Here is a 20631-nt window from a genome sequence, read left to right as displayed (position 1 = left end):
CCCAAGCACTCTTCGTCTTTAAGCATACAAATATCCTTCCAGCCAAGTGTCTGGTGCTGTCTTGTAAAACAAGTCATTTCTTCACTCCAGCAACAGTTTAAAAATTGATAAAATTAATATGCCTCATTCTTGGCAGATGGGTGTCTTCACGACACCTTTACACCCAGCGAAATGAAATGCAACTTTAAAAAAAAGATTAAAAAGGGACTAGAGAAGACAAATGCAGGAAAATACACATGCATCTCTCATTCAGAAAACCTAACAGTTGTTATAGCCTGTCTTTTCTTGGTAGAAGTGCTGCTTGAAACTGCCCTTTTTGGCATCCCAATAAACATGTAGTTTTTGGTGAAGTTTTTCAGTTTGCACATTTCCATGACTGTCTCGGGTGTCTTTGTTCTTGTTGAGGTCTGCAGGGGGAGGGTTAGATTTAATTAGTCCTAAGTTGAGTTCTGCTCAGGGGTGGTGGCAGTGGGCAATTCCACTCAATGCTCTTTGTGCTTTGATGAGTCATGCAAGGGCTTTTCACCTTAGGGGATGGCTGGCTGGCTCCCTTTTTCCTGTGGGAGAGGATTATTTGCCAATCTTCCCTTTGTCCTCTGGGACACTCCTGCTTGCAGGCATTTACCCAGATTCTACTACACTCCCTTGCAGTACTTGGACGAGTTGAGGCATCACCCTCAGTTTCTGCCCTCGAGGACTTTGTCTCTGCAGTTTCCTGTAAACGCTGTTAGCCACTCTGGTGGTGTGCTTCTAGTGTCTGCATTTACATAGGAGGATTTGGGGTCTAACTTTTCAAATATTTCAGGGTTGGCTGACCAGATAATAGGGGTTTCCATTTGGGATTCCTCCCAGACTTCCTTTAACCTGTCCTCCTGGCCCCTTTTCTTTTTAACCTTTTGCCAGCCTTGTGCCTGCCTCTCCCCTTTTGTTCTTGGGAAGATTCCCTTACAGTTCACCAACCCTCTGCTGGGGGCAGTGGGGGGTGCCCTCCAAACACCAATATAGGACTTCGGGGTGCAGATTTCACTGTAGGTTGGAGTTTCCCCTCAACCTGGGCACATGGAGTACTGCAGGAGTTGCCCCACCATATTGGAGTAGTTTTGGTCAGTCAAACTGCTGTCTTATGTGGGCTTTGGTTTTTCATATACCAACCTGTACAGCCACTGTAATCTCATGGCCATTCTTAATATTTCTCTCTGGTACCTCTGCGGCACCACTAAGTGATGAACCGCTGTCCACTCCTTGTTCTCAGGTCTGAGAGAACTCCATTTCCTCATCAATACCTTATTCTTTAAATCATAGCAATCAGGGACTCCCTCTGCTTCAATTTCAGTCTGGGCAGCCTATGCCAACGCAATACTGGGTCAGCTAACTGATCCTCAACTAGGGAAGATCCATTTACCTCATTCCCTGGGTCTAACTTTCCAAAGAAAGTCTCGGACAGAGACCTCATGGTCATCTGCCTGCAGTGCCAATTCAGTCTCCTCTGGGGAAGCTGACTTGATCATGGCCTGATCCACTACATATTCAAGGAAACTGCAGGGGACCGTTTCCTGCCACTGCCCTGTCTCCGACCTCCTGCGGTCTCTCACTATTGGAAAAGCTACCACCTTTGTCCTTGCCAAATCATTACCTAAGAGCAAGTCAACCTTGTTCATAGGCAAGCTCAGGACAATCCCCATGGTTCCAAAACTAGGCCACACTCCAAGTGCACCCAGTATAAAAGGTACAGGCATACACTGCCCCCCCCAATATCATTCACCATTCTGGTGTTTACTGCACTCTCTGGGGGCAAGGTCAGGCCTTTTCCCTGTAAAAGGGATCTAGTGGCCTATGTCCTTGAGAATTACTGTGGGCTTGCTTGCCCCACTCAAGGAGTACAGTTTACTCTCCCTTCAGACACAAAATCCTGATAACATTCAGGAATTGTATTAAATTTTCTTTCACTTGCAGCCGTAAGCTTCCTGGGTCTCACTCTTACTGCAGTTAAAGCCACAGCTGGTTTTGCTGTGCTTTCCATCAGGTTACTGTCTTCACTGAGCAGGTGTGCCCTGATTAACCCTACAGGTTTTCTCTTTAGATTCCAGCAGTTAGCTCTTAAAATGCCCTGCTTTATTACAATAGAAGCACACAAGTCTCATTGCTACTTGCAGCACCTTCCTTTTTGGTTGGAGGGGGCCCCCCTCCCCCATATGTCTCCTGCTTTTCTTTCCCTCCCAGGACTGCTTGGGCTTTTGTTAACTTCCCACAAACTCAACCAGCACTGCAGCTTGCCAGCCTTTATGAACCTTCTGTTCCTCTACATGTGTTTTTATGGAGAGTGGGAGTGTGTTTTTAAAATTCCTCTAGCAATATTACTAAGATTTTCATAGCACTTTAAGAGCCCTTAGCTACTGGTCAAAAGCCAGCTGCTTATTTTGATCAAACTCCAGGTAAGTTTGATCAACTTGCTTCGAGGGTTCTAAACTTCTGGTGATAGTACCAGAAGCCTAACTCATATGCCCCGAGGATAGCATTTTTTGTCAGTCCATAATTGGATGAACTCTCATCTGGCAACATGGAATAAACTTCATGGGCTTTTCCAGTTAGCTTGCTTCATAGCAAGAGAGTCCAAGCCTCAGCTGGCCATTAACTGCCTTGCCAGTTTTCAAAAGACAAAAAACACTTTCACGTCTCCCTTATTGACTTTTGGGGCCTGTTGGGAGAGTTTTTAAACAATTCTGTACCCAACCCTGAATTGCACTCCTCCATATTGGCCATGCTTTTACTGGGGTTACTCGGTCATCCCCTAGTTAACTCAAGTCATCTCAGCTCCCTTTCTTTGCATTCTTTCTGGAATGTTCTTTCTTTCTCTCGCCCCCCCTTACTTAGTCTCTCTTTTTTCTTCTTTCCCTGTCTAATTCAAGTTTCCTCTGTTCCAATTGTATCTTTGCTAGCAATGCCATGTCTGGGTCTTCGTCTAACCCTGTTCCTGCTTCAGATTCAGGGGAAAAATGGTTGGCCACTAGCCTTAGGTTTCAGACTTCCTAGCCTTGCCACGTACAGTGATCCCAAGCTGCTCAGTCATTTTTCTCAACTCCTCCATAGACAGTGCTTTTAACTTATCCCAAGTTACTTCACCCTGGCTTGAGGAGCTACTAGCTTCAGTCGCAGACATGTTAGTATTCAATCACAAGAAAACCTATATTGAAATCTTCTTTATTTGGGATCACTGACTTCCCACCTCCAATTTCCTCGTTTGTTTATGGGTCAAATCCAGGACGCTAGCCCCCAAATCTCTGTTACGACCAAGAGATGGGGTCTAGGGGTTCCTTTCAGCCTTTGTCTGGTCGAACAGCAACAGGGTTTAATTTTAGAAACACCATGTTTTTAGCTCCCCCTCAGTGAATCCTTGTTCACCTCTTTCCAATTATAAGGCAAAGAAATCAGACAGGCTTTCTTAGATTTAAACAAGAAAGGTGGAAGTTCATTAATGGGCGGCACAGTGGTTAGCACTGCAGCCTCACAGCTGCAGGGACCCGGGTTCGATTCTGGGTACTGCCTGTGTGGAGTTTGCAAGTTCTCCTTGTGTCTGCGTGGGTTTTCTCCGGGTGCTCCGGTTTCCTCCCACAAACCAAAGACTTGCAGGTTGGTAGGTAAATTGGCCATTATAAATTGTCACTAGTATAGGTAGGTGGTAGGGAAATATAGGGACAGGTGGGGATGTTTGGTAGGAATATGGGATTAGTGTAGGATTAGTATAAATGGGTGGTTGATGGTCAGCACAGACTCGGTGGGCCGAAGGGCCTGTTTCAGTGCTGTATCTCTAATCTAATCTAATCTTAAACTCCAATTCAGTTAACGACTACGCGACGAGACCATGCAATAAAAAACACATGCAGATAGAGACAGAAAAAAGTAGAAGGAAGTAAGGGGGAAAAGTTTGAGACAATATCTGGTAGTTACAGTCCTTTGAGTTTGATGTTGAGTCTTTGGTTGTCAGTAAGTCTTGCTGTTTGTTGGAGCCCAGTGCACGCTTCAACTTGTTTCGATGTCAGAGTCTTTAAGGTTTGCGTCTCTTCAATGGGTCTGGAGGCTTGTGAGAAAGAGAGAGAGCATCAGCCAGGAGAGGCTGTCCTGTTCCAGGTTCAGTTACACTCTGCCATCTGTGTCTAATTCAAAATGCCTAGACCAGCTGATTAGTCATGTGACCAGCTGGTTTAACCAATTCTGCTTTTGTGGATTCTATCATCTCAGCAAATCCTGGAATGCAAGCTTCCTTACACCTTTTATGTCTAATCAAAATCCATTTGGGTTAACTGGACCAGGGAGTAGTTCTTTGCAAGCATGGTCTCTTAGCGTGCAAATGTCCTTCCAGCCAAGAGTCTGGTGTTGTCTTGTAACAAGAAGTCATTTCTTCACTCCAGCAACAGTTTAAAAATTAATGGGCATGACAAAATTAATATGCCTCAATTTCAAAATTTGCAGATGATATGAAACTTGGAAACATTTTGAAGTTCTGCACTATCCCCCTCACAGTTCGCAAGGACATAGTTTGTGGAAGGGGTGGACAAGTGGCAGATGAAATTTAATGTAGAGAAATGTGAAGAGATTTGTTTTGGTAGGAAGAACACAGAAAATATGAAAAAGGTGCAAATCCAAAAAGGAAGCAGAGGGACCTTGGTATATGTATGCATGCATGCATGAATCATTGACTGTGGCAAGACAGGTTGTGAGAGCAGTTAATCGACCATACAGCATCCTAGGCTTCATTAATAGAGGCATAGAATACAAAAAGCAAGCAAGTTATATTAAACGTGCATAAAACACTGGTTCAGCCTCAGGTGGAGTATTGTGTCCAGTTCTGGACAGCACACAGTAGGAAAGGCTTTAGAGTGTGCAGAAAGATTCACAAGAATGGTTTCAAGGATGAGGGACTTCTGTTCTGAAAATAGACTGGAGAAGTTGGGACTGTTTTCCTCAAAGGAAAGGAGATTTGATAGAGCTACTCAAAATCATGACGGGTCTGGGCAGAGTAGATAGGGGAAAAAAAAAACTTCCCACTGGTGACAGAATCGAGAACAAGAGGGCACAGATTTAAGGCAATAGGCAAAAGCAATAATGGTGACATGAGGAAAACTTTTTCACGCAACGAGTGGTTAGGATCTGGAATGCGCTGCTTGAGAGGTTAAAATCAAGGCATTCAAGAGGGAATTGGATTGTTATCTGAAAAAAGAATGTGCAGGACTACAGGGAGAAGATGGGGTAAATTGGCACTAGATAAATTGCTCTTTTGGAGAGCCCGTGCAGATGAGATGAGCTAAATGGCTGCCTCCTGTGCTGTAACAATTCTGTGATCAGTTTGAAAAACATTTGTGCCATAATTTGCTTGAAGCGTGAACTGACAATGGCACAGTGAAGTCAATGGAGCATCTGGGACTTTGGTGAAAAGTGGTTGAGGTGGAAAACTGTTGGTCCCAAGGAAATTTAAGAATGAAGGTAAACCTACAAGGAATAGTGAATTAAAGTAAATCAGGTACAGAAAGAGATAGAGAGGAGAAAAAGATTGTGAGTGAGTGAGAAAGAAAATGAGAAGAAAGGTTTAAATTTTAATATCAATTGTTCTCTTTCTGGGCCAGAAAGTAAGCATGGCATTACAGGAATACTAGTACCAGCCCTAACTTTCTGCACCAAGTTTAAATGGCAATTAACATGCAAATGCAGTTATTTCTTGAAACGTTCAGGCAGGAGGTTGACGGCAAGTTGCCATTTTATAGCAAGGCCAACACCTTGTGGCGTTTTGCAATTCACAGGATTGGTCTTCCTCGCCACAGGTTGGACAAATTACACACCAATAATGCATCTGTATTAAAATCTCACCTATTCTTCCACAAAAAGATCTCAAATACACTCAAAGAAATTGTAGTCTTTGGTACTCGAACTGCAGTGTTTCCCCCAGTCTGGAAATTAAAGTCTCCCATCATTACCATTTGTTTGCAACAAGCTTCTGATCCCAGCATGCAATTTAAGCTTCACAATTCTCATCACCAGTGTCCAGACTGCAGGCTTAAAAAAAGGGCAGCAGTTCATATTTATTACAATGGCTTAAAATGTGGCTGGCCAGAGAAGGAAAATGCAAGGAAGTGTCAAACACTATAAAAGTGAGAAAACCTTTACCTTTCTATTGACTTTAATGGACCATCTGAACCAAAAACAAGGTCATCAAATTCTGTAATAAAAAATTATCCACAAAAGTAAGCGAATACGAAACAGTACAGCATTGTTTTCTATCCCTCCCCAAATGGAAGGGAAAAATGTTTGACCTAGCTTAAATAGAGACTGTAATGGTTTAATACACAAACCACCACATACTAAAACATGATCTGTCATAACAAATTAATGGGTCTGTAATGTTAGTTTGTAGCAAAAAATGTGAATGAAAACAAGAGGTACTTCACGAGGGCCTCCTAAGTCCATTTGAAATCAACTTACTCCATTGATTTCTGTTGCCACTATCGGGAGTGATAGCATAAGTCAGTGATCTATCACAATAAACTCACCCTGGGAACACAATCAGCAGCTACAGCTCAGCATCCCGTCATCCATGGTACATGCCTTACATAACACTACTTGCATCACAAAATGTTTCCAATTTTGCAAAAAGATCTTTAGAAGGCCTTGGCAAATTGCTATTACTCAACTGTTACAGATAAAAGATGAATGGCTGACCAGGTCATTTTTTAGGCTGCTTTTATACAAGTGGTCAGCTAACTGCAGACTCAGGGGTGTCCCTCCACAGAATAATCAACACCAGAATCCAGAGCTAGAAGCACTGTAGATCCAATACTGTTAGTTTGATTACTGGCCTTGTTCACATTATGCAGGTGCAGTGGTAAGAGACCACAAGTCGGCAGTTAGCTACACATTTATAATGTAAACACCTCTACACTATAAAGCTGGTCCCATGCACTTGTTCTGTGTTTACATACAATAACAGAGTCCAGAGACCAGCTTCACAATTAAAGTACAGAAGTTGAAAGTACAATACACAAGTTGCTCTCCTAAAAAACAGGAGGCTCCTCCCTCCAAATAATTTGGTAATTATCCCCATTTTCCTAATAGAAGTAAAGCATTTAAAACCTAGTTCTATTCTGACACCTGTACCTATTATCACAAAATCATCATAGGCATCAGCACCAACAACAGCATCACCATTTTGTCTGTCCTCATACAGGGACGTGGAACCAACATCAGAAGACTCATCCAACTGGGTAGCAGAACCACCTGTAAAATAGAAAAACAGGCCAATAGAACCCAACCGATACACCATTTTTCAAAGTCTCTGCCTTGATCACACTAAACACTGCCCCTCTTACTTTGGGTCCACAGTGACAGACAATCTGTCCCTTGATGCAGAGCTTAATACACGCATAGGGAAAGCAGCTACCACCTTTGGCCAACTTACAAAATGCACATGACCACCAAGCTGACCCTTAGGACCAAGCTTGTGTTCTCAACACCTTGCTCTATGGCTGTGAAACATGGGCGACTTACAGCTACTGGGAAAAGCAGCTCAATAATTTCCATCTTGGTTGTCTGCAGCTCATTATAGGTATAACCTGGCAGGACAAAAATCACAAATGTGGCAGTCCTCTCAAAAGGCAGAGTTCCCAAGTGTGTCAGCACTAATCAAACAGGCAGCTTCAGTGGAACACAGTCACATACCCAAGGACCTTCTATATGCAGAGGTAGCTGGGGCCAGACAACTAGTGGGGCACCCAAAGCTCCGCTTCAAGATGCTTGCAAGCATAACATGAAGGCCCTAAATGTTAACTATTGCACTTGGGAATCACTAGTTGGTAAAAGAGGGAAATGGCAACACATTCTGTGGACTGGTGTGCACTACCATGATGACCAATTGCTACAGCAGCTTGGCAACAGGCACCAACGTCAAAACAACTCATCACTTGGCAGCTTCATGTGCAGCACGTGTGGCAGAACCTGCCTCTCAAGGATTGACCTACAGTCAACAAAGGTGCACCAAGAGAAGACACCCCGCTTAAATGGATTGTTTGCTGCGTGTCCATCATCATTTGTAGATTGAAGGAGGGCAACCAATTAATACATTATCTTATTGAACTCCAGAAGCAAGTGCTCACCAGATGTTCAGTTGTCTGGAAGGTTGGAGAATTTACAGAATAAATTGTGGACGACGACCATTTGGCTAGGTGAAAGAAAGTGGGAGGAGGAGAAAAACAGGATCCCAGACAAGACAAGTACTAGGAGAGAATGCAGTCAGATTGGCATGGACACAAAAACCTAGAGACATGAACCAAAAACTAGGAATAGGCAGATGAGACAAACCTAAAAAAGGGAGCGCTAGAAGCATTAGCAATAAGATGCCGTTGGGACTAGGAAGGAACTCTGATATGGGGGTGGGGGAAGTAATCAGGATGACTAAAATCACATGGATGGAAATACATACAACATTCAGGTACAGAGACTGTTAAATAAAGCGTAGACAATAAGTTAGTGGAGGCCTGTAGATCAGAGAATACTGGAAGGAAAAATGTAGTGACTGATTGGAGGTAGAAATCTACAAAGTGAGTTATTTGGAGTAGACAAATACTAAAAGTCAAAGCTGTCAGAGGGTGGGATGCTGTAAATTACAGGAGAGAGAAAATTTTCGCCATGAAGAGATAGGAAGGTTATGAGAGTTATTTTAATGGAGAACTTTACAGAAACTCACTCAATTATAAACTGGCAGTACTGAAGTTGATCAGACTTGGCAGAGTCAAAGCCAGTTAGAACCCTGAAAGGAATAAAACATGCAGGAGTGACAACCCAAGTGGACTGTAGCAAGCCTATGGCATGAGAAAATTAGTCCAAAATGCTCCTGACGAAAGTTCCAGATGAAAGGATATTAAACTCAAAAAAGTAGTGGGGGATTCAGAATAAACCTTGGGACTGGAACACACACAAAAAAAATTTCGGTCAATGTTCACTAGATTAGTTCCGAGTTTGAAAGTTATCAAGATAGACAAAGAGAGCTGGAATTCCATACTTGGTAAGCATTGCATAGTTTGCGATGAGACTGACCAGGGGGAAAATAGCTAAATAAATTTGTAGTATTCACCATCTTACAGAAGAACCATTTCTACAGGTACAACAGATCTTCAAATGTTGGATTATTTTGCTTTACCACAGAGATCACCAACCTATTCGGTGAAGGTGATATGATTTGAAATATACCAGCAAGGCTCCAAGTTGATTTTGCTGACCATCATTGTGCTTGGTTTATTCATCCTGTGCATTATATTTTGTGACTGTCATTTTGGATTTGTATAAAAATAAAACTGAACAAGTGCCATCCATTTTGATTCTAATGAAGTTCGCCTAGCAATAACAAGACAGCTCAATACTTACATTCATAACCACTGTCCACCGAGTTTACGGAGTCAGAATGTGCTTCTCTAATACAAGTGCTCATATTATCTACTGGGGTCTGGATAATTGCCAGGCTACAATCTTCTCCCAGCTCTGCTTGTTCATACATGTTGCATTTCACATTCTCTAGTGCAGCAATTACCATATCAGCAACAACAAGGTGCGTGTTCTCCTGTAAACAGAAGCAGTGACTTCTTTATTGAATGCATGAGTGGCCGAGTCTAAATGATAAACTTAATCCTTAACCCTATTGCACCCTCCCCCAAACCACAACCGCTGCAAAAACCAAATGCTATTTCAACTTGATCAGCATTAAAAAAAGTTGCAAGTTAGTGCTGGGGAAAGGAGGATTTCCCATTTCAGCGACCCAATGTCAGCATTAAGTACATCTTCCTACCCTTTACTTGACTCCATATGAAAAGGTTGAAACTGCTTACTAACAGGAAAAGTCAGTGAATGGTTGAAGTAGAAAATGGTATAACTTAATCTTCTACATGAAGGAAGTGTCTGTTCTCATCATGAAAGAGAGCAGTCCTAGCCCTCAGGAGCTTTCTTACAAGTACAGGAAGGAAATGGCCATATTTTAATACATGGTAATGGTGGTTGGGATTGACATGCCAAAGTCAGCTTAGAATAGCAGAACAAGGAGCCAAGTAGTCTCATTGGTGTCAAACACAGGACTTTGAATTTCCATGTGTCCAAGACTCAGATTATCCCTGAATTACCAATCTTCCGACACTGAATCTAATTAGACTGATGTTCAGAAATGCTCCGAGAAAATTTGAAAAAAGTGGTAATTGAAAAAAATTCAACAAGCATTTAAAAAGACACACACCTACTTGCTCATATCCAGAAAAGGACAGGGAGTCCTACAGGTTTGCCTGGCTGTCATTTATAACAGCAAACATACCTTAGATGTGCTGAAACCCAACACTCTGCACAAATGTTTCCCTGGTAATTTGAGCAAGTGGCATAAGGGTAGCGCATAGAACTGGGGAAACCGGTCATGAGAGCCTCTTTTTTTTTTGCTGGTCCAACCCCAATTCCCCTCAAGCCATCCTCTCTCCTCCATTTTCCTTCACCGGTGTCCCTTTACATTTCCTTTCCCAATACTTATCTATTGAATTTTTACAGCACAAACTTTTCCTGTCTTACTTCAGCTCACCCGATCAATAATTCTTTTTATTCTTTTACTCATACTTATGTAGCTGGGAAATAAATATTCCAGGGTACACAATATTTCACAAAGACAGAATAGCAAAAAAAAAAAGGAAGGGTAGCACTGATGGTAAAGAATGACAATATGGACGAGAGAAAGGATCTGGCCTCAGAAGATCAGGAAGTAGGATCAGTACGGGTGGAAACCCATCTGGTTCACTAATGTCCTTTAGGGAAAGAAATCTGCTTGTCCTTACCTGGTCTGGCCTACATGTGACTCCATACCCACAGCAAGCCACTCAGTTGTACCTAACCACTACGAAGTCAATAAAAAAAGGAATGAAACTGGACAGACCACCCAGCATCGACCTAGGCACCGGAAACGACAATGGCAAACCTAGCCCTATCAACCCTGCAAAGTCCTCCTTACTAACAACTGGGGGCTTGTGCCAAAGTTGAGAGCGCTGTCCCACAGACTAGTCAAGCAACAACCTGACATAATCATACCTTACAGACAATGTCCCAGACACTGCCATCACCATCCCCGGGTATGTCTTGACCCACCAGCAGGACAGACCCACCAGAGATGGCGGCACAGTGGTATACAGTAGGGAGGGAGTTGCCCTGGGAGTCCTCAACATTGACTCTGGACCCCATGAAGTCTCATGGCATCAGGTCAAACATGGGCAAGGTAACCTCCTACTGATTATCACCTACCGCCCTCCCTCAGCTGATGACTCAGTACTCCATGTTGAACAGCACTTGGAGGAAGCACCGAGGATGGCAAGGGCACAAAATGTACTCTGGGTGGAGGACTTCAATGTCAATCACCATGAGTGGCTCGGTAGCACCACAGGACATAGCTGCTAGACTGGGTCTGCAGCAGGTGGTGGGGGAACCAACACAAGGGAAAAAACATACTTGCCCTCGTCCTCACCAATCTGTCTGCCACAGATGCTTCGGTCCATGACTGTATTGGGAGGAGTGACCACCGCACAGTCCTTGTGGAGACAATGTCCCACCTTCACATTGAGGATACCGTCCATCGTGTTGTGTGGCACTATCACCGTGCTAAATGGGATAGATTTTGAACAGATCTAACAATGCAAAACTGGGCATCCATGAGGCACTGTGGGCAATCAGCAGCAGAATTGTACTCAATCACAATATGTAACCTCATGGCCCAGCATATCCCCCACTCTACCATTACCATAAAGCCAGGAGACCAACCCTGGTTCAAAGAGGAGTGCAGGAGGGCATGCCAGGAGCAGCACCAGGCATACCTCAAAATGAGGTGTCAACCTGGTGAAGCTACAACACAGGACTACTTGCATGCCAAACTGCATAAGCAGCATGCGATAGACAGAGCTAAGCGATCCCATAACCAACAGATCAGATTTATGCTCTGCAGTCCTGCCACATCCAGCCGTGAATGGTGGTGGACAATTAAACAACTAACAGGAGGAGGTGGCTCCACAAATATCCCCATCCTCAGTGATGGGGGAGCCCAGCACATCAGTGTGAAAGATAAGGCTGAAGCATTTGCAACAATCTTCAGCCAGAAGTGCCGAGTTGATGATCCATCTCAGCCTCCTCCAGAAGTTCCCAGCATCATAGATGCCAGACTTCAGCCAATTCGATTCACTCTGCATGATATCAAGAAACGACTGAGGGCACTGGATACTGCAAAAGCTATGGGCCCTGACAATATTCTGGCAATAGCACTTAAGACCTGTGCTCCAGAACTTGCCACGCCCCTAGCCAAGCTGTTCCAGTACAGCTACAACACCGGCATCTATCCTGCAACATGGAAAATTGCCCAGGTTTGTCCTATGCACAAAAAGCAGGACAAGTCCAACCCGGCCAATTGCCACCATATCAGCCTAAATCTCAATCATCAGTAAAGTGATGGAAGGTATCAACTGTCGCTGGGTCAAAATCCTGGAACTCCCTTCCTGACAGCACTGTGGGTGTACCTACCTCACATGGACTGTAGTGGTTCAAGAAGGCAGCTCACCACCACCTTCTCAAGGGCAATTAGGGATGGGCAATAAATGCTGGCATAGCCAATGATGCCAACATCCAAGGAAGTTAAGGATTGTATAAGATTAAAAGAAAAGGCCTATACAGTTGCCAGAAATAGTAGTAAATGTGAGGATTGGGAGGATTTTGGAATACAGCAAAGGAGGACCAAGAAATTGATAAAAGGGAGAATAAAATATGAATGTAAACTAGCAAAAAAAACAAAAAAGTCTGTTAAAGCTTCTATAGATATGTAAAAAGGAAATGTTTGGCTAAGACAAATGTGGGTGCATTACAGGCAGAGTCAGGAGAATTTACAAATGGACAATAGAGAAATGGCAGAGAAGCCAAATGATTATGTCTGTCTTCACGGAGGAAGATACAAGAAATCTCCCAGAACAAGAAATCCAAGGGACTAGGGAGAATGAGGAATTGAAGAAAATTAGTATTAGTAAAAAGATTGTATTGGAGAAATTAATGGGGCTGAAGGTTGATAAGTCCCCAGGACCTGGTATTCTACATCCCAGGGTGTAGAAAGTAGCTGCTATGGAGATATTGGATGCATTGATCATCTTCCAAAATTCTATAGATTCTGGAATGGTTCCTGCAGTTTGGAAGGTCAGAAATGTCATCCCACTATTTAAGAAGGGAAGGGAGAAAGAAGAAAAAAAATAGGGAACTAAGACCTGTTGGCCTTACATCAGTAGTAGGGAAAATGCTGGAATCTATTCTAAAGGATGTAATAAATGGACACTTGGATCATAATGATCTGATTGGGCATAGTCAACATGGTATGAATGGGAAATCATTTGACAAACCTGTTTAAAGGTTTTTTTTTTTTTTGAGTAGGTTACCAACAGAATTGATAAAGGGGAGTCAGTGGACTTGGTATACTTGGATTTTCAGAAGGCTTTTGATAAAGTCCCCACAGAAAGTTGGTTGGTAAAATTAAAGCACATGGGATTGGAGGCAACATACTGGCATGGATTAAGGATTTGTTAACAGGCAGAAAACAGTAGGAATGCATGTTGTGAGGAAGATGCAAAGCAGCTTCAAGGGGTTTTGGACAAACTAAGTGAATGGGCAAGAACATGGCAGATGGAATATGATGTGGAAAAATGTGAAGTTATTCACTTTGGTCAGAGTAATAGATGTGCTAATGTGCATTTCTTAAATGGTAAGAGATTAGAAAGTGTAGATGTACAAAGGGACCTGGGTATCCTGGTCAAGAAGTCACTGAAAGCTAACATGCAGGTGCAGCAAGCCATTAAGGAAGCTAATGGTATGTTAGCCTCTATTGCAAGAGGATTGGAGTACAGGAGTTGCAAAGTCTTGTTTCAATTGTATAGAACCTTGGTTAGACCACACCTGGAGCACTGTGTCCAGTTTTGGTCCCCTTACCTTAGGGATGATATTATTGCCATAGAAGGAGTGCAACGAAGGCTCACCAGACTAGTTCCTGGGATGGCAGGACTGTCCTATGGAGAGATTGGGGAAACTGGGCCTGTATTCTCTAGAGTTTCAAAGAATGAGAGGTGATCTCATTGAAACCTACAAAATATTTAAAAGGTATAGACAGGATAGATGCAGGCAAGATGTTTCCCCTGGTTGGGGAGTCCCAAACCAGAGGACACAATTTCAAAATAAAGGGGGAAGCCACTTAGGAATGAGATGAGGAGAAATTTCTTTACTCAGAAGGTTGTGAATCTTTGGAATTCTTTACCCCAGAGGGCTGTGGAAGCTCAATTATTAAGTATGTTTAAAGCGGAGATTGACATAATTCTAAATACCAATGATTTAAAGGGATATGGGGATAGTGTGGGAAAAAGGCATTGAAGTGGATGATCAGCCATGATCGTATTGAATGGTGGAGAAGGCTCAATGGGCTGAATGGCCAACTCCTGTTCCTGTTCGACAAATTTTAGGTGTTTTTGAGGATGTACCTAGTAGGGTAGATAAAGGGGAAATCAGTAGATGCAGTATACCTGGATTTCCAAAAGTAATTTAATAAGGTGCCACACAAGGCCAAAAGGCAAGATAAGGGCTCATGGAGTTGGGGGTAATATATTAGCATGGATAGAGGATTGGTTAATGAACAGAAAGCAATGAGTGGGCATAAATGGGGCATTTTCAAGTTGGCAGGCAGTAAATAGCAGAGTGCTGCAAGGATCAGTGCTGGGGCCTCAGCTATTTACAATCTGTATTCATTGCTGTGTCTCTTCATCCAAGTCATGTATCTGGGTTTGCTGATGACACAAAAGTAGGTGGAAAGGTAAGCTATAGGAGAGGACACAGAGGCTGCAGAGATATAGACAAGTTAAGTGGATGGGCAGCGAGATGGCAGATGGAGTGCACGATAGTGAAGTGTGAAGTTGTTCACTTTGGTCGCAAGAATAGAAAAGTAGAATTTTCTTTTGAAAAAGTGCAAAACTTGTGCCGATGATCAAAGAGACTGTGTGCTTGTACAAGTAATGCAAAAAGCCAACATGCAGGTAGAGCAAGAAATTAGAAAGGAAAATGGCATGTTGGCCTTTATTGCAAGGGGTTTATAGAGTACAGGCTAAGGAAGTATTGCTGCAATTGTACAGGGTTTTGAGGAGACCATATCTGGAGTACTGTGTGCAGTTTTGGTTTCCACTTTTAAGAAAGGATATACTTGCATTGGAGGTAGTGCAACAAAGGTTCATTGGATTGGTCTCTGGGATGAGGGGGTTGTCCTATGATGAGCGAATAAATTGGACTTGTATTCTCGGAGTTAAGAAGAATGAGAGATGATCTTATTAAAACATACAAGATTCTAAAGCAGCCAGATAGGATCTAGACAGATTATTTCTGCTGGTTAGGGAATCTAAAACACAGGGGCACAGTCTCAGGATAAGGGGTCAATTATTCAAGACTGAGATGAGTAGAAATTACTTCACTCAAAGGGTTGTGAATCTTTGGAATTCTCTACCCCAGAGGGTTGTGGATGCTCTATCATTGAATACATTTAAGGCTGGGATAGTTAGATTTTTGGTCTCAGGGAATCAAGGGATATGGTGAGCGGGCAGGAAAGTGAAGTTGAATCCGAAGATCAGCCATGATTGTTTTAAATGGCAGAGCAGGCTTGATGGGCCGTATTGGCCTACTCCTGTTTCTTCTGTTCTCCTTAAATGTACCTATGCTATTTTCCACAACTACTCCATATAGTAGCGAGTTCCACATTCCCAGCAATCTCTAAGTAAAGAAATTCCTTGAATTTCTTAGTGACTCATTTATGGTCCCTAATTTTGAACTCCCTACAAATGGAAACATCCTCACTACATCTACCCCATCAACTCCATTATTTTAAAGTTCTCTCTCCGGTCACTTCTCAGTCATCTCCTTTCTGGAGAAAGAACCCCAATCTATTCAGTCTGATTGTTTTAAAGTTAACCAATTCCTTTCTTTAGTTTCTGCTTCTAGCCATTTGTTCTGTGTTCCAGTAACTTTGAAAGAATCTTCCTTAGTCCTTTGCTCCTCTTGTGGCAATTCTGTATCCACTTCCCAAGTTCTGATTAGCCAATTACATAATCTTTTGAATTCTAAAATTAATAGAAATAGACCATTGGCCCTTTTATTTACCATCTCAACTTTCATATTTAAAACTTCAGATCCACCCATATAACTGGCTGTTCCTGTGAAAAAAAAAAGCTTATTTGCTCTTTTGGTGATAAGGGGCAAAGACATGGGATTGTTATTTATTTTGGGCCTTTCCAAACTTTCATCTCTTAATCCTAGTGTCATTCTCGGAACCGACATCCTTTCTATAACGAGTGCCCAGAAATGCAGACAATACTCAAATACTAGTCTAAAACGTCTTCAAATTTAAATCACTTATTTTCTTTTATATTGTATTCCTGATATGCAAAACCCAGAAACCCATTTGCTTTTTGATTTTTTCTATCCACCTTTAAAGATACACACGAGTATCCCTACACAGTTCAGTTAATCCCTCAAATTTGGAATGTACTCCATTTCTTTATATTGAACTGCATTTACCCATATGGTAACCCATGTGTCTGCCTGCAGTCACAGATCACCATCCGTCATCAGCACATGTCTACAGTTTAAAAATGAGGAAGTCCCAGCACAGATACCAGTGCTGCTAAAACAGAATTGGCAGCCTACAAATTTACTGCTTTAAATATAAAACAATTGACATAATACTTGTATTCCTTTCATCAATTCTTAGTATTGTCAGATTAATTCTGGCACAGGAATCCCAAATAAAACTAGCTCGATTGCACCAAAGTGAAGGTTCGAAAGACAGAAAGGACTGGTTAATAAAAGGAAAGATAAACTTTCTGAAAGTAGAACTAAAAATGAAACCACAGTTTTGTGGAATATATTCTTACCTTTTCCTGAGTTCTGCTTGCATTGAAACTAGGATTGGAGAGATAACTTGTGTATACAATAGTTTCTGGTCTGTTAGGCAGGCAATAATGTGCTTTCTCTGTGGAAAGACAATGATTTTATATTAAATTGCAAAATTGGGGTAGGGGAGAAATTGAAGGTAAATTAAGCATTGTTTGCCGTGAACCACTTTAAAAAACACAACATACTATATTTACTAAAATTAGTTGCAACTACAGTGCACTAATTCACAATTCCAGACAACATCCCAACACAACTCAGCTGACAATTAGTAAATTCATAACCCCATGCATAAACTGCCAGTTTTCCTGTCACCCATGTCCAAATGCAGATTAGAAAACATGAAGGACTACTGTACCTGCCCTCCCTTCATCACTTACAACAGTTGAGATTTGGAACCTAGGGCAGATGTCGGTAGGCACAATTCTTTCACTGCCCATTACAGCTCCCTCCCAAAAATAAGGAGTTTGTCTTAGGTCATTCAGTATCACGTATGAGATGCGACAGCTGGCTTAATAAAAATAGTTTAAAAAAATCTGACAGCAGCCCACTTACTGCTCCCCTGGTATGAGGGTGAGCCACTTGCAGGAAAGCAGTGATATCAGGTCGATGAAAACCTTCAAAACATCTCAGTACTAGATATTACATAGCGTGGCCACAAAGGCGACAGCAGAACTCGTGCAAATTCTGTTCAATCCAATGAAGAGGTGAGCCAGTTCCAGTAGTTTGGGGCTCATAACTATTAAATATCTGGAGTATTTATACCTGCATTAACCTGTTCAAGCTTTGTAAATAAGAAAGTGGTGTAAATAGCACTTTAAGAGAATTAACACCTACAATCTTCAACCTAACTTCAAGAAATTCAGGTGCTTATTGAATATTAAATCCCACAAGGAGGTCTAATGGGCATTTGAAGTCCCTGCAATATTGCGAACATGAAAAAAAATAGGCCCAGTCTACCTTGGGAGAACCTTCAAGGCATTTCAAAAAAAGGTGCTATACTGGAGGCCATATTATAAAAAGGAATCAAGGATATTACATAACAAATCACTGCAGCTGCATTGCAGAGAGGATGAAAATGTAATAAGACACTGGAAGATTACATACTGCATGCAATTATTTACATACAATCTACAGCACACAAACAGGCCATTCAACCCAATTGGGTTATGCTGTTCATACTCCACATCTGCCATTTCCTACAGCCCTCTATTTCTTTCTTTAATGTGCAACAAGGAAAGAGTGGCCTCACATTTCACTGTTGAATTTCAGTAGCCATTTATCTGTCCACTCTGGAAGTCTGATTGTTGCACATTTTGGTGCAATTCTCATTAGGTATAACCCCCAATTTGGTATTGTTCATGCTCACATCTTTTACCTGAATGCTCAGGAGAGCGCACCAGTGATGAACTGCTGCTGTATAAACCATCTTTGGATGTTGTCATCGGAATCCTAACCCCAATTGGGTTATGCTGTTCATACTCCACATCTGCCATTTCCTACAGCCCTCTATTTCTTTCTTTAATGTGCAACAAGGAAAGAGTGGCCTCACATTTCACTGTTGAATTTCAGTAGCTATTTATCTGTCCACTCTGGAAGTCTGATTGTTGCACATTTTGGTGCAATTCTCATTAGGTATAACCCCCAATTTGGTATTGTTCATGCTCACATCTTTTACCTGAATGCTCAGGAGAGCGCACCAGTGATGAACTGCTGCTGTATAAACCATCTTTGGATGTTGTCATCGGAATCCTAACACCTCGCTGTTGTTCATCATTACCTCGGTTATGACCTTCCCAAATCTTCTTTGGATCTTCATCTTGGAAGACAGTCAATGAAGAAAGCCTTGTATTAGCCGTACAGCTCTCTGTAGAGAATGGCTTGAAGCCATCAAAGGTTTCCAACACAGAGATCAGGATTTCTTTGATGGCTTCTGGACTGCTCGAGTGCCGTCCTGAACTCACTGCAGTCTGGCCCATCACTGCTGGCCTGGAATATTCATCTGACATAAAGAAGAAACAAGGTTCAGCTGAATTCTGCTGGTGGTTTAAATGAATAATCGGGTTAAAATCAACAAGGAGCAGTACAATAGCAACAACCCACTGTTCAATTGCAGCGTGGTTTCCACAATACAAGGGTCAATGTTATTGAGGATATCTGGTCTCCACTTGTACTTGACCCGTGTTACATTTGTTAAAGGCTTGAGGTTTGGGATTAGCATCCCGTGACAGGGGGAGCTTAATTCTGCAGAAAGGATGCAGACACCAAGTAGGAGTCTGGTGCTATAATAAAAGCAAAATACTGCAGATGCTGGAAATCTGAAATAAAAACAAGAAATGCTGGCAATACTCAGCAGGTCTGGCAGCATCTGTGCAGAGAGAAGCAGAGTTAACGTTTCAGGTCAGACCCTTCTTCAGAACTGATGGGGTGGGGCACCCATCAAGGGTCACTACTCAACGTATGGACCCCCTCCCACCCATATCTTGCTGTGAGGCAGTCACAAGGAATATTATTTTTTTTAAATATTTCAATAAAAATCTTAAGTACTAGATTATAAATCTATTTTCATATGGTTCTACTGGGTAGGTCCAATATTGACATCTATACCACCTCCAGCCCCTCAATCTTCATTCCCCACAGCTGAAAACAAATCTATCCATCTCCCCAAACTTTTGAGCAACTCCCTATCATTATACTGGTGCCTCAATCAACCAGTTCAAAAATTGCCTCGTTTTGGACACCCTCATCTGTACTAGATGAGTCAGTTCCTCATTCACACAAGTCCTATTCAGCCCCCTCCCCCACCTTCCTCATCTCAAATTCAAGGGCAATATTCCTCCCCTTCACCACCACATCCCTTTCTGGCCACTAGTTCTAGGTGATTGAACTGCACAACTTCACTGTTCTGCTGTACCTGGAGCATTGCTCCAATCCCACATCTTGCCCATGAACAAGACTGTATTTATTCCAGTTGTTTTTGTTCCTTTTTCATACTCATGCCCATTATTTAAAGGCTCAAATCTTACAAAATCACCCTCTGAAGCTTCATTCTACTTAAGACTTTGCTGTCCACATCCTATCCCATACAAAGTTTCATTCCCCCATCACCCCAATTCCTGAGTTTATACCCTCAGATATTCAGAACTACTGTGCTTCTTCAGTCCCTCCACTCTACACTTATGGCTGGAGACTTCACCACCCTCTTCTGCACTAATATCCTCAATCTTCTACACCATGCCAAGCTTCTCTCCATCTTTAAATGTCTTTTCAAAACCTATTTATTTCATCATGCCTTTGGACATCTGCCAAGCTCCTGCTCAATCTTACCATGTTAAAATGTTACACATGAAAATGGTTCCAATTACCAGTACAGGAAACACTTGTACAATGACACCCATACTGTTCTATTGAGACAAATTCTACTTAAACTAAGCTGTGACCAGTGTCCTGGCGCATTGAATAACTAAAGGTGGTAGATAGGGCTTTAAAATAATAAAGGGGATAGGTGGGGTTTAGGCAAGGGCAAAATTTACAAATTTTTTTTTAAAAAAGGAGAAAAAAGGTCAAAGATGTAGAACATTGTATTGATTGGGCAAAATCAAGTAGAGTGTTAAACTTGGTCCTTTCCTG

The 20631-nt window shown here is 42.2% G+C and overlaps 1 protein-coding gene across 4 annotated transcripts in view; it reads right to left on the bottom strand.

Annotated features, from left to right (window-relative positions):
* LOC137374310 (protein associated with UVRAG as autophagy enhancer-like) overlaps positions 1 to 20631 on the bottom strand; it is a 78235-nt gene that overhangs the window by 29912 nt on the left and 27692 nt on the right. For 2 of the 4 annotated variants that reach the window (XM_068040159.1, XM_068040162.1), the window contains exons 5-9: positions 18782 to 19003; positions 16983 to 17080; positions 9406 to 9598; positions 7144 to 7263; positions 6157 to 6208 (exon numbers count right to left, since the gene is read on the bottom strand). In XM_068040159.1, coding sequence (XP_067896260.1) covers positions 6157 to 6208; positions 7144 to 7263; positions 9406 to 9598; positions 16983 to 17080; positions 18782 to 19003 — 685 coding nt within the window. Of the gene's footprint in view, positions 1 to 6156; positions 6209 to 7143; positions 7264 to 9405; positions 9599 to 16982; positions 17081 to 18379; positions 18456 to 18781; positions 19004 to 20631 lie in introns of those variants that run through there. The other 2 variants (XM_068040160.1, XM_068040161.1) reach the window with 2 other exon arrangements.

Source organism: Heterodontus francisci, chromosome 10 (assembly GCF_036365525.1).
Source record: "Heterodontus francisci isolate sHetFra1 chromosome 10, sHetFra1.hap1, whole genome shotgun sequence".
Lineage (NCBI taxonomy): Eukaryota > Metazoa > Chordata > Chondrichthyes > Heterodontiformes > Heterodontidae > Heterodontus > Heterodontus francisci.
Note: the sequence above shows the minus strand (reverse complement) of the source record. Positions and strands in the feature narration are given on the sequence as shown.